This window comes from Rhagoletis pomonella, unplaced genomic scaffold, assembly GCF_013731165.1.
Source record: "Rhagoletis pomonella isolate Grant_MI unplaced genomic scaffold, Rhpom_1.0 Rhpom_scaffold_00004, whole genome shotgun sequence".
NCBI lineage: Eukaryota > Metazoa > Arthropoda > Insecta > Diptera > Tephritidae > Rhagoletis > Rhagoletis pomonella.
Window position 1 is genome coordinate 13,589,497 of NW_023458558.1, and position 11,843 is coordinate 13,601,339.

Below are 11,843 nucleotides of genomic sequence, written 5' to 3' on the forward strand. Positions count from 1 at the left end.
ATGGATTTTGTTATCGACATTTTTATCGATTTTTTTATGGAAATTTTTAGCGATATTTTTATTTATTTGGAATTTTGTATCGATTTTGTTATCGATATTTATCAATTTTGTTATAGATGTTTTTATCGATATTTATCGATTTTTTTATTGATATTTATCGATTTGGTTATGGATATTTTTATCGATTGTGTTATCGATATTTTTATCGATTTTGTTATAGATATTTTTAGCGATATTTCTATCGAGTTTCTAATAGACTTAGATAGATAGATCGATTTTGCTATCGAAATTTTTATCGAATTTTTCATCGATTTTGTTAGCGATATTTTGATCGGTTTTGTTATCGAAATTTTATTGGATGTTACTCTCGATAGAGTATAAATATAAAAATTAAAATAAAGGAAAAAAGAATAACATAAATGGAATTAGAACAGGGGTAGAGGTAGGGATCTAGATAGAAAAAAGACAACAAATATAACCTTCAGCGAAAGCAGCTGTACGTATGTATGTACATATGTATGTATGGATATTGGTTATGAGACAAAACATATATGTATGTAACGTAAGTTTCACTTTTCCAGTGTGGCCCAGGCGCACTTTTTTTTTGTTGTTAATGATCGATGACAGAATTATCATACTACTCCAAGATATGATACAGATGGCCCAAATCGCCGAAAATGAAACCAATGGAAAATTGTTTTATCCCAGATTACACAAGCCACACTTCTGATTATTTTTACATTTCGTTTGGCAATCGATGGAGTTCATTTAATTTCGGAAAAGTGGCGAAAAATTCAAATTTTCAAAAAGCCGTTTAAAAGGGTTCAGGCGTTTTAGAAGAGTCAAATGGCAGATATAGTTGGTTGCAAAGGAAACATAGACAAATCTGATCAAAATGTCGTGTTCCTTTTTTGATCGCCAGGGATATAAGATAATTTAGCTGGATGCTTTCTACTTTCAGATCGTTTATAATAAAGGTAAACTGTACCCTTATGGAACCATTTCATATCCTAAGTCTTTCGTTGACATAATCTACATAATTAGTATCATTCAGTTCTTGTTGGATTAATTTCAATCATTGCAATTGTGAAAAATTTTGTTCTCGCTTCCATTCTTTGCGAACGGTTCGGAGAAGACTTGTTGCCGTTTCGTTCTATCTCAGAAAGTTCCTGAGAATATATTTCCCAAATTGCCTTCGAGCAAAAATTCCGTAGACTTCTATTTCCGTTTAGTTCTTTTCCAAAACGTTCCGAAGACTTTTGTTCTCATTTTTTTCTCTTAAAAATTTTCCCGAAGTGATTTTTGCACTTTGTTCTCTTTGGAAACGTTCCACAGGATTCTGTTTTTATATAATTCCCATTGAGAACATTCTCGACGGTTTTGTTCTCATTGTGGTTTCGATTTTGAAGCGTTCTTGGGAACAAAACTACGAGAACGAAATTTAGTTTCGATCAAAATGTATTTAACGAAGTGCGATTGAATTTGACATTGCTCTCACAAAAACCATCCTATAATGCCAAATTGAAAAAAAAAAAAATTTATGAATTTTGAACCTTAAAAGTGCTCACTGAGTTGTCAATCACACCTTGTTTACTATACCTTGGTTCCGATCATCGCTTTTGTTCCCGGTCCCTAATCTTAACAACCTTTCTGATATCAATTGCTCAGGCGGAATTTTACATCATATCAAAATCCTCCTGAAGAAAGCTTTCAAATGGCAGACTTTGTTTTTTGCAAAGCAGCCTAATATACAGACTTATATTTGTAGATTTTTCATAAGTACTCAGCAAACAAAATGCAATTTATATTTTCTAGAAAATTACAGTTTTAGTTATAAGATTAATTAAGAGACTAAGTTCCTTTCAAAGATTGTCTCGTCATCCTTTGGCATGTGAAAATATTTGTTCCTGAAGGCTTCTGGCTTTCGGTCTATGTAGTTAGTTCGCAATATATTCTACAATCATACAGTTGGTTATTGTCGACAAAAGTGAAATGCCTTATGATTCACAAGTAGACACATTTACATACATATGCACATTAGGGTTGTCCAAACTTCTTTCCTCCAGCTACCCTTCAGATCTGAAGAATATCGAAAATAAGTAGACATGTATTTTTTATTTTGAAATTGATTAATATTTACCCGTGCCGCCGGGGTTTGAAGTCTCCCATGTACATACATATTTTACATGGGGGAAAATTTTTTTTTGTAGAATTGCTATAAAATCGTTAAAAATAAATATGCTTTGATCGAATAAGCGTATTTGCCTTTAGAAGTCTTCAAAAAATAACACTAATCATGCTATTTAACCGAAAATTTTTTCTAAGTGTGTTTTAATGACCGACAGTCCTAACTGTTATATACAAAAATGAGTTAAGTTATGTTTCCGCGCACGAACAGCTCAATGGATGTGTTTAATTCTTTTTTGTACTCCATGGATTCTGTAGGTTTGTGGTAAAAAATGTTGATAAATAGGGTTGCCAGATATTTAAAAATTCAAAATTAGTTAAAGGTCATTAAAACGTTTAAGTTTCTCCATCCAAACTAAAAGCGTTTGAAGATATTTAAAAATATTTTGAACGGAGTTGCCACCTTTCAAAAAAAATAAAGCAATGATCATTAAAAATTTAAACTTATTTAATACCACAATATGGGTATCCCACGAAAGGTGTATGCAGAAGCCTTAAACTAATATGTTTTTAAGCAGGGTTGCCACCTAGCTGTTGACTAAGATGAGGTAATTATATAATTATGCAATATGCATTTTTGCACATTCGGTAGCTTGACATGGTAGCGACGAAATATCGCACTCATTTTAATTGTTTAGATAGGTGCCAACTCTATTCAGAAATATGTAGGAGGCAAAGCTTTATTTTAACACCTTTTCTTAGAAACTCATATTTTACGTAACTGCATGAAGCTTGATTAAAAAAAAATATTATAAATATATGGCAATTCTATACAAAAATATATGTTAATTAAAGTATGTATTTTTAAAAACCTATGCTGGGAGTGAATAAACCTTTTATTTCATACGCATATTGTGGTATTAAATAAGCTTAAATTTTCATAACCGTTGTCGTAATTTTTAGAAACGTGGCAACCTCGTGCAAAAATGTCTTTAAATCTCTTCAAACTCTTTTAGTTTTGATGAAGAAACCAAAATATTTTATTGAGCCTGGCAATCCTGTTTTTAAACATATACCCACAGAACTAATCGAGTAGAATGAAGAAAATAAAATAAGCACATCCACTGATTTGTGTATATAACAGCTAGGATTATCGGTTATTAAAACACACTTATTAACAGTTTAAAGTTTAATAATCAGCGTAGTGATTTTTTAAGGTTTCTGAAGGGAAATAGTCTTGTTCGAACAAAAATTTATTTTGAACCATTTTATAGCAGTTCTACGAAAAAATGTATTTTCCCCATATAAAATATATGGGAAACTTCAAAGCCCAGGCGGCACTCGTAAATATGAATCGATTTCAAATTAAAAAAAAAAAGTGTCTCATATGGACCACCCTAATGTACATACATATACATACTTACGTACGTACAAATTCAACAGTACAAAATTATTTTTAATGCTTGGCAAAGTGACATTTGTAACATATTAAGCTACCAAACTTAGAGAGTGACAGTTTTTAGTGGAAACAAATGAAATTGTATTTAACGCACACTTCTAACAATGCCAACCTGCAAAAGCGTAAGCAAGTGCAAGTACTTACCATACATACATATGCACGTACTCTTTGGTGTGTACATGTGTACGTATGTACATATTTATGTTCGTTTGCTCATTTGTAGATATGCAAATATCCATTTGTGGAATTGTCGAAAGAAAAGAAAGTGTTTGTTGTTGGCAGAGGTAATGGAAAACTAGCTGAAAGAGTAAATGGGCTTAGAGTACTTTAGAAAATGAAATAAAGCTACAAAGTAGTAAGAATTGTATGCGCATCGAATTGTAAATTATACAAACTAACTGGAATGTTGTGCATATCGCATTGAGTTGAGTGTATTTGTTTGTTGATTGTACTTAGTTAGATATTTTATGATGTCGACTATGTCTTACCAAGATGAGATGGATACAGATGATGCCGTTATAATTTGTTCATTGCACTTGAAGCGGTGCAGGTGATTTTAATGAAACTAATTCTGAAATATACGAACCACTCTGTTGCGTTTGCCATGCTTTTAATTTTCATTCCAGCGGAAAATTATGCTTACCTCAAAAGAGAACAAATCATTTTATTACGTGTTATTCCTATGGGGGAAAAAACAATGTCGATGCTGCATCGAGAAGATTCATGAAGGATCAGTACTATATCAAATACTAAAATTTGAGTCAGGTTCCGGATACCATTCATTCCATTTTAAAAAGCCAGACGAATGCTGGATCATTTTAACATCCTGGTTTTTTACCATTAGGTTTAACTGTCAATTATTTTGCATTATCTGGGCAAAAAAAAAAAAATAAAAAAAAAATAAAAAATAAAAGTTCGTGTCTTAAGTCGTTCGTTTACTTAATTTGCATAACTATATTTGAGTTCTTTTCCGATCAAATTGTATATTCAAGCATTTCAAACAAAAGCAGCGCTATGAAAAAATAATAGGTAATTTCATTTAAATACGTAAACGCATCGTAACCACTTAAGCCTCGTAGCGTTAATTTATTTTGTATGGAAATCCTGGTTATTTAGGAGGGTTACGGGGAATTTGCACGTTTACATGAATGCCCATAATATGTTTAAAGAGGCTTAACAAAGTTGATAAATCTGACTTATGATCGGTTTAAAGTATTATTGCAATAGTACTGTGTGCAACGTGAATCTTCCATTGTAAAAACATTTCGGCATTTTTGCCCCACTTCAAGCTTCAAGCGTTGCTTCAGAAAGAAGTTTTATAAGCCTTCTCCGGTTAAAAACATGGCTTCATAGTACTCGGGAGAAGTACGGCACTTTTACCTGTTTCTTTAGACATTAAAATTAACATTGAAATGGTAATGGAAAGATTCGAGAGAAAGGGAAAATTGAGTTTGAGATTTAAATTAGTGTGGTCGAAGTTCTGGGTAATTTGTTAAGATAATTAATTCCATCCTTAAATCCTCAAAACATATAAATAAGAAATATATATATATATTATTATATACCTAAAAGTGAAAAACTGTCAAGTCCATTGTTTTTTAATGTTTAGGAGAGACGACGATATTTTGCTTTAATAGAAATGATCATAGAATAACCAAAAAAAAGTAAAAAGAACTGAAAAACCGAAAACGGATCCTACGGAATCAAAATTACAATATGGGCGAAAATTTTGCAATATGGGCAAAAAGTTGATTGTTTTGGCATAAAAAAAAGCTGAAACACGAAGCGTAATTGCACTATGGGTAAAAATTTATGGCTTGAAATTTGGTTTAGATATGTACTATAGAGTTCTGAGTTGACCTAATAAAATGCTCGGCTTGAGGTGATATACCATGTAGCCGCCATTTACCAGATCTAGCCGACTTACATCAACTTCGTTATTTTTAATGCTATCGTTTTGAAATTCCGTTTGTTTACGTAATATGGCGGTCTGAGTTGACCTACATACGCAATTTATTTCTTTGAATTCAATGCTATACTAGTTTTACTTTCATTTATTTTATTTCTATACAATTATTTAACACAGAAATCAACTAAGTAATAAACGTTATATAGGTACTAGAGGGCTGCATGAATTCATTCAAAAGTACTTATGAATTATTCATATGCACAACGAATGAATGCGTTTGCCTTCAAACTTTTTTGAATTTGAATGAATACCAGTTCTGATAATTGTGTCAACACAATAATATTCAAACAAAGTGAGAGTAAATTGAATTGAAATAAATGACAATTTTTTGTATGAAACTTGCAAACCATTTTTTCAGAGTATTCTGCATTGTAAAGAAATTTTAAAGAATTCGTTAAGATTTAATTCGATTTTTTGCCGAATTTTCTAAAATGAAATAAATTACGCACACTTCCATTCTTTTACGAAATTTCGGAAGAAAATCTGTGAAGCAACGAACATATTGCTGCTATGTGAAGAATATCTTTCAGAATTTTTCCAGAATTTTCTTTATTTTTCGTACAGAAATTTCTTTACGAGTTCGTGTCAACCCCTTCATATAATTTTCTTTGAAAATTCGAAAAAAAATCGTTACAGAAATGAGATACTCCTAAAGATTTCGTTAGGATTTCGGGAACTTTGGTTTGCAGGGAATATCCAAAAATGTTTTTTTCTATGTACATATGTATGTATGTAGAATGTATTGCTGCGCTCCCATTACAATGCGAACAAAGTTGTTGTTGTGGAAAACTGTAACCGATATGAGTTTAAATGATTTGAATGTTTTTAATATATTTTTTTAAACATTCTTCTATTTGAAGGTAGAAAATTTAAAACAAAATGTATATTCATAACTTGCAAAATTCCATATTTATTTACTTTCTTTACATTACAACAAAAAACAATTTAATTTTGGTAAACAATTTTAAAAGTCCTTTGTCATGCTATTTCCATAGGGCAGATTTTCCTTTCCCCTTTTTTTAAAACCGCAACCGTTCAAATTCTTGGTTCTGCTTGGAACCGAACTCGACAGAATCGGTTCTTTAAATGCCCGGAACCGCATATTACTAGCGGTGTTAGATGTATAGCCAATTGAACTATTTGAGAAGATGCTACCCAATGACCCTCCCCCACTCCAAAATTCTGTATCTGACACTATGAGAGCTGGCAGTATTTCCCAAATTTTATAAAATATTTCAATTGAAAATCACTTTCAAGTATAACGCATTTGTACATTTGTATTATATGTTGGGTAAAAAACACCACTATTTTTATTTTAAATGCGTACATCAAAATAAATTACATACTATGACTACGAAAATTTACAATTTTGTTACTACTTGTTCTTCGGTGAATTATAAAATTTAGTGTAAAAATACTTTTTCGTTGTCATTGATTGAATACTAAAATGAAATTTGTGCAGAAAATAAATACTCATGTGCATTAACAATTAAAATCAGTTATGTAAAATATTTAACTTATTACTTTCTTTTTAATAAATTACTTACAACTATATACAAAATAAGCATAAACACAATTGGTATTAGGTAATCATTAACAAAGGCACATTTTTGGCATTTCTTATGCAACATAATCGCTACACATCTGCTGCCGTAGAAGATTATTGCTGCTCCTGTGCTAGTTGTTGCTCTTCCTCAGCGGGCGTTTGTCCTGCGTATGCCAATTGCTGGGCATCCAAGCTGCGCGCATAAGGATATGAAGAGGCAGCTCCCGATGACCAACCAGCAGTGTTGCTTGGTGACCAACTAGCAGCATTATAGCCACCGCCAAGAGCGCCACTGAACTTATTACCCAAACCGCCGAAGAAACGTGAGCCGCTAACTAGCAGAGCCAACAACAAAGCAATCTTGGCAACAATCACAGCCTTTGTGGTGAGCAGAGCCAAAGCGCCGAGCACAAGGGGAACAACAGTGAACAGTTTAGCGCCAATAGCGAGGGCAATGGGGCCTATCATTTTCTTCAATTTGCCGCGGCCTAGAAAATAGAGAAAACATTTTATATAAAATAATAATTAAAAGCATGTCGATATAATATATTTTGAAGCGGTGGCGTATGTGTAACTAAACGGCAAAGGAGTAAGAAGTTTGCGTGCGTAGCAAGGCGTATGAGTTACATACGAATGCATTTTTGATTATTTTCAATACGGCAATTTAATTGCATTGTTTCCACTGCTTAGTATAAGTAGCGTTTCTCTAGGATATCTTACTTACCCTCATCGAGGGCACGTGCCATTTCTTGTGTAGCCTCAGCGGGAATTTTCATTTCCAGACTGTGCGAGCCCAGAAACTCGGCAGCATTTTGCACAGCAATGTCCACCAAACGTCCACTGCGTTCTTCTGAATTTTCAGGCAATTGTGCGTAAATATCGTTTTCACTTAAAGCTTTGCCGCTGCGCGCCATTGGCGATGAGGAATCTCTGAAGATTGTAAGAAAAAATTATTGGTGATAAAATATGCCAAGAGTTTTAGATTTTATTTTCATAAAATGCATTTGTAAATTGGAATATTCAAATATTTGCAATTTTATCGTAAGTGTCAAAAGGTAAATTTTATACGAGAGGTTTTTTTTTTAATTCTCCCTTAAGCAGTGTACAAAAATTTATTTGGATTTAAATGGGCAACAACATTATTGAATGCTGGCTTTCTAATAGGACTATTTATTTTTTGCATACCTAATTTTTCCTGGACATGCTGAGAGTTCTGTTGTATAATCTGGACATTTATAAACGAAGGAAACTTTAAGTATTGTTTGAAAAAAACAGCCAATTAGCAGAATAGGCTCAACATATTTTTTTTTTTTTAGATATTTGGTGCATTTACTAGATTCTCAACATGTTGTGTTCGTAGATGCTGTGCTTATTCCTCTCTTTAACAAACGTTTAAAACGACCACATTGGCGGTACTATTTGGTATTTTTCGACGTTTTTTTTTAAAGAATGTGAAAAAAAGTAAAATTTAATCCTTGACCAGAATATGTTCAGTGCCAAAATCTGCATATTAGGGAGATTTTTGGCAAGTTTCGAAATCAGTAGTTGAATTTCTCGAATTGACGTGTATTTTAAACCTACCAGTTATTGGCGCAAAAAATTGCTGCACGAAAACCTTTAATCTGGAGAATAAAATGAAAGACTGCAACTTTATGAAAAGATGACTGAAGTGTTGAAGTTATAAAAAGTAAAAGTGATAAACCAAAATCTTATAAGCAATGTGAAAAGAGATAGCGTGAATCCATATGGCCCTATAAGCTGGTGTTAAGATGGCAATTCCGAATTCAGTTGCAATTTTTTCTATACTAGTGCATACAAGAGGAATATAAGCCCTGTTAGGTGTCTGTTTTTCATCCATCTGATATGCGTTTAAATGTCATAAAGCAATGCAAGAGTTTCAAAAAAGACACCACTAGACGAGGCAGGATGCACATAGTGATTGCAGCTGCAATTGTAGCTGCATGTCCTTGAGAAAGGGTAAAAGCGTCATATTACGAAACTTCACCTTAGTACTTTATCTTGACTCTTAGAAAAAATATAATACTTTACAATATAATAAATACAATCTGTAATATCAAAATGCCAAAGTTTTTGAATAATAGTGTTCCAATTTAAAGAAACAAATGACGAAATTTCAATTCACTTGGGATCAAGGGAAGTTATTTTTGGATTATTCATTGGCTTCCGCGAATATTTGGAGGGCCGGCAGTTTATAAAAAAGCTAGTTGCACGTGAAGTTGACTCAATATACGACGAATTGGTAACACGCGCACTTGGAAATTTACGGTAATTAATCATACAAACGGCAAAATTCGGCAAATGTTTCTATATTTACAATGTTTGAAAAGACGCGCTATCATACGGTTATAAAAAAATAACAAAAAGCTCTTGGTATTCCTTTTCATATGTCTAGCTCTTGGAGTCCTATTAACGGCACTAAGATGATTTGAAGTATGCAAATATCGGAAGAAATGAAGGCTCCTAAAAAATCTATAGGATAACTTCTCATTGAGACCGCTATAGAAAAGCGCAGAGATTGTTCAACATCTCGCTCGTCGGAAAATTCAACCTCCACGACGAACGTCTGACAACGGACTGAGCCTGATTGACACCGTCGGGTCCCGAAACATGGTAGTATGCAGTACAAGGTTCACGTATAAAAAGATCTATCAACGCACGCTTCCATATATACACTTTGAGGCCCAAATGTGAAAACCCTCACTTAACATCCCCTAGGGTGATTTCCTAAGAAAAGTGGGGCATTCAATTTTGCATAACCTAGTGTCGAGAAATGAATGTGTTTTAATATGAAATTTTTGAAACTTTTTGAATACATTAGAATGCTGATTGCATAGTTAGCAGTAACATTACCGAGAACGCATAAGAAACACATTATATTATTTATCACGAATGTAACGCATTACTACTTTTCCGACTGGGATGTCTTGTGTACTTAGCTCGAAATAACATATCTCTCCGAAGACACGATATGCTTAAAGCAGTCTTAGTTTATTCACAGGCAAATTATGTCACCAACTTTTTGAAGCTGACTTTCTCGTTTTTTTTTTTTAACACTTCGCCTCATTTTTTGTGAACTCCTAGATGTTGAATTCTGCAACACTGAAAATAATACGATTTTTGTTTTTAATTTGGTTGCTTCTTGTTAAAGAACCAAATAGTTCATGTATTTTTTCCCCCTCAAAATTACCCGGCAGCCGCAGGCGTTTTGGCATTTCACTTAATTATTATCACACCCTTTTGGGTTACGTAATGCTACTTATGTATGTATGTATGTACTAGCATTGCACAAAGTAATTCGAATGTTATTTCTGTCTCAAAATTCAGTTCATTTTCATTTAAGTTTTGTTTCACAATTGCACACACACCTCTTGAATGATATGCCGCTGACGATTTCGATGTTGTTGCTCCTGGCGGCACGATTCAATGCGGTAATACCTTTAACTGCTAAACAGGTGGTTATATCCTCAGCTTCGAAGCAATTGCCTAGATAGCGCGCGGCAAGCGCCAGCATACCACCATTCTCACCCTCGATGCGATTGTCTTGCACGCTTGGTGCGGCCCAAGCGCAGCTGACAATGAGCAGGGATGCGGTTGCGAAGGCGACGAACACTTTCATTTTCACAAAGATTAAGTTAGATAACACGCACGACAAATGAATTTAACCAAATATCCAAATTCTTTGAGCCGTAAGGTACTTTTAACGCGACACTTTCGTTTAGTTCGCGAACGTGCAGTACTTGAGAGCGTTAAGATGAATTTGATGTACTTGTCTCGAGGTAGACACCCTTTTATACTGGTTCCTAAAAAATATAGTCAGAGTTTGTAAGCTGCTGCTGCTGCTGCTACTGGCACCGGCGCTGGAGCGCCGCAAAATTCATTACAAAACAATTTTACCAAAAAAAAAAAAATTTAACAAAACCGGCAGCAAAGGGGACAACAGCAGCAGCCGCTGCAGCAGCGAGAAAAGTGAAGCGCGTGAAGTGATAAAGAGGCGCACTGGTGGAAAGAGCACAGCCAAGCGGCAAGGTGTGTGGAATGCGCGCGCACACGCACAACTCATAAACGGACGCGAAAAAAAAACTGAAGTCATCAGAAAAAAAGAAAAAAAATAATCTGAAAATAACGCGAAAAATAAATAAACCAGAGGGACATTAAAAAACGACACACACACACACAACTACATTGGAGAAAATACCAAAAAATGAAAAGCGAAACCTAAAGAAATGGCCCAAAAAGCCATCGTGTAGCAATGGCGCGCAGCCGCAGTTGTCATAATTTTGGCACTGGCAGCAACAGCGGCCAAGTCAAGCGGCAACAGTTTTGAGGCAATTATGATTGAAGCAAGCACTACGTGCCTTTCCCATGTTGGCCAACAGCAATGCACACACTTCTCGTTAGCGAGTAAACTAACAAAAAAAAAAAAAATTTGCTCAGTTGAAATGGAAACAACGTCTTAAAAATGCGTTGTCGCGCATGCGCAGTTGCTGCAAACAAACATAAAAAAAAACACATAATCTGTCTGTACTCATATGTAATACTTGCACGCCCATTGGCATCACAAAACAGCAACGACTGAACAAATTTCGCTTTTACGCCCTCAACTAAACGCACCCAGCAGTGTTACTCAGCTGCCGCGCAGCATCAACAAAGCAAGTAGACCACACACTACATGCGAATAGCGCGTTGCTGAGCTAGCGGCTGCTGTGCTTGCTACGTACGAG

At 34.3% G+C, this 11,843-nt stretch overlaps 1 protein-coding gene across 1 annotated transcript; it reads right to left on the bottom strand.

Moving 5' to 3' along the window:
* Positions 1–7,140: 7,140 nt before the first annotated feature.
* Positions 7,141–10,844, bottom strand: LOC118738401. Its single transcript, XM_036469326.1, has 3 exons — positions 10,488–10,844; positions 7,826–8,031; positions 7,141–7,589 (listed from the first exon to the last, which is right to left on the bottom strand). The coding sequence occupies exons 1-3, from the start codon at positions 10,736–10,738 to the stop codon at positions 7,216–7,218; spliced, it is 831 nt and encodes a 276-aa protein (XP_036325219.1). The 5' UTR covers positions 10,739–10,844; the 3' UTR covers positions 7,141–7,215.
* Between the last annotated feature and the right edge of the window lie 999 nt (positions 10,845–11,843).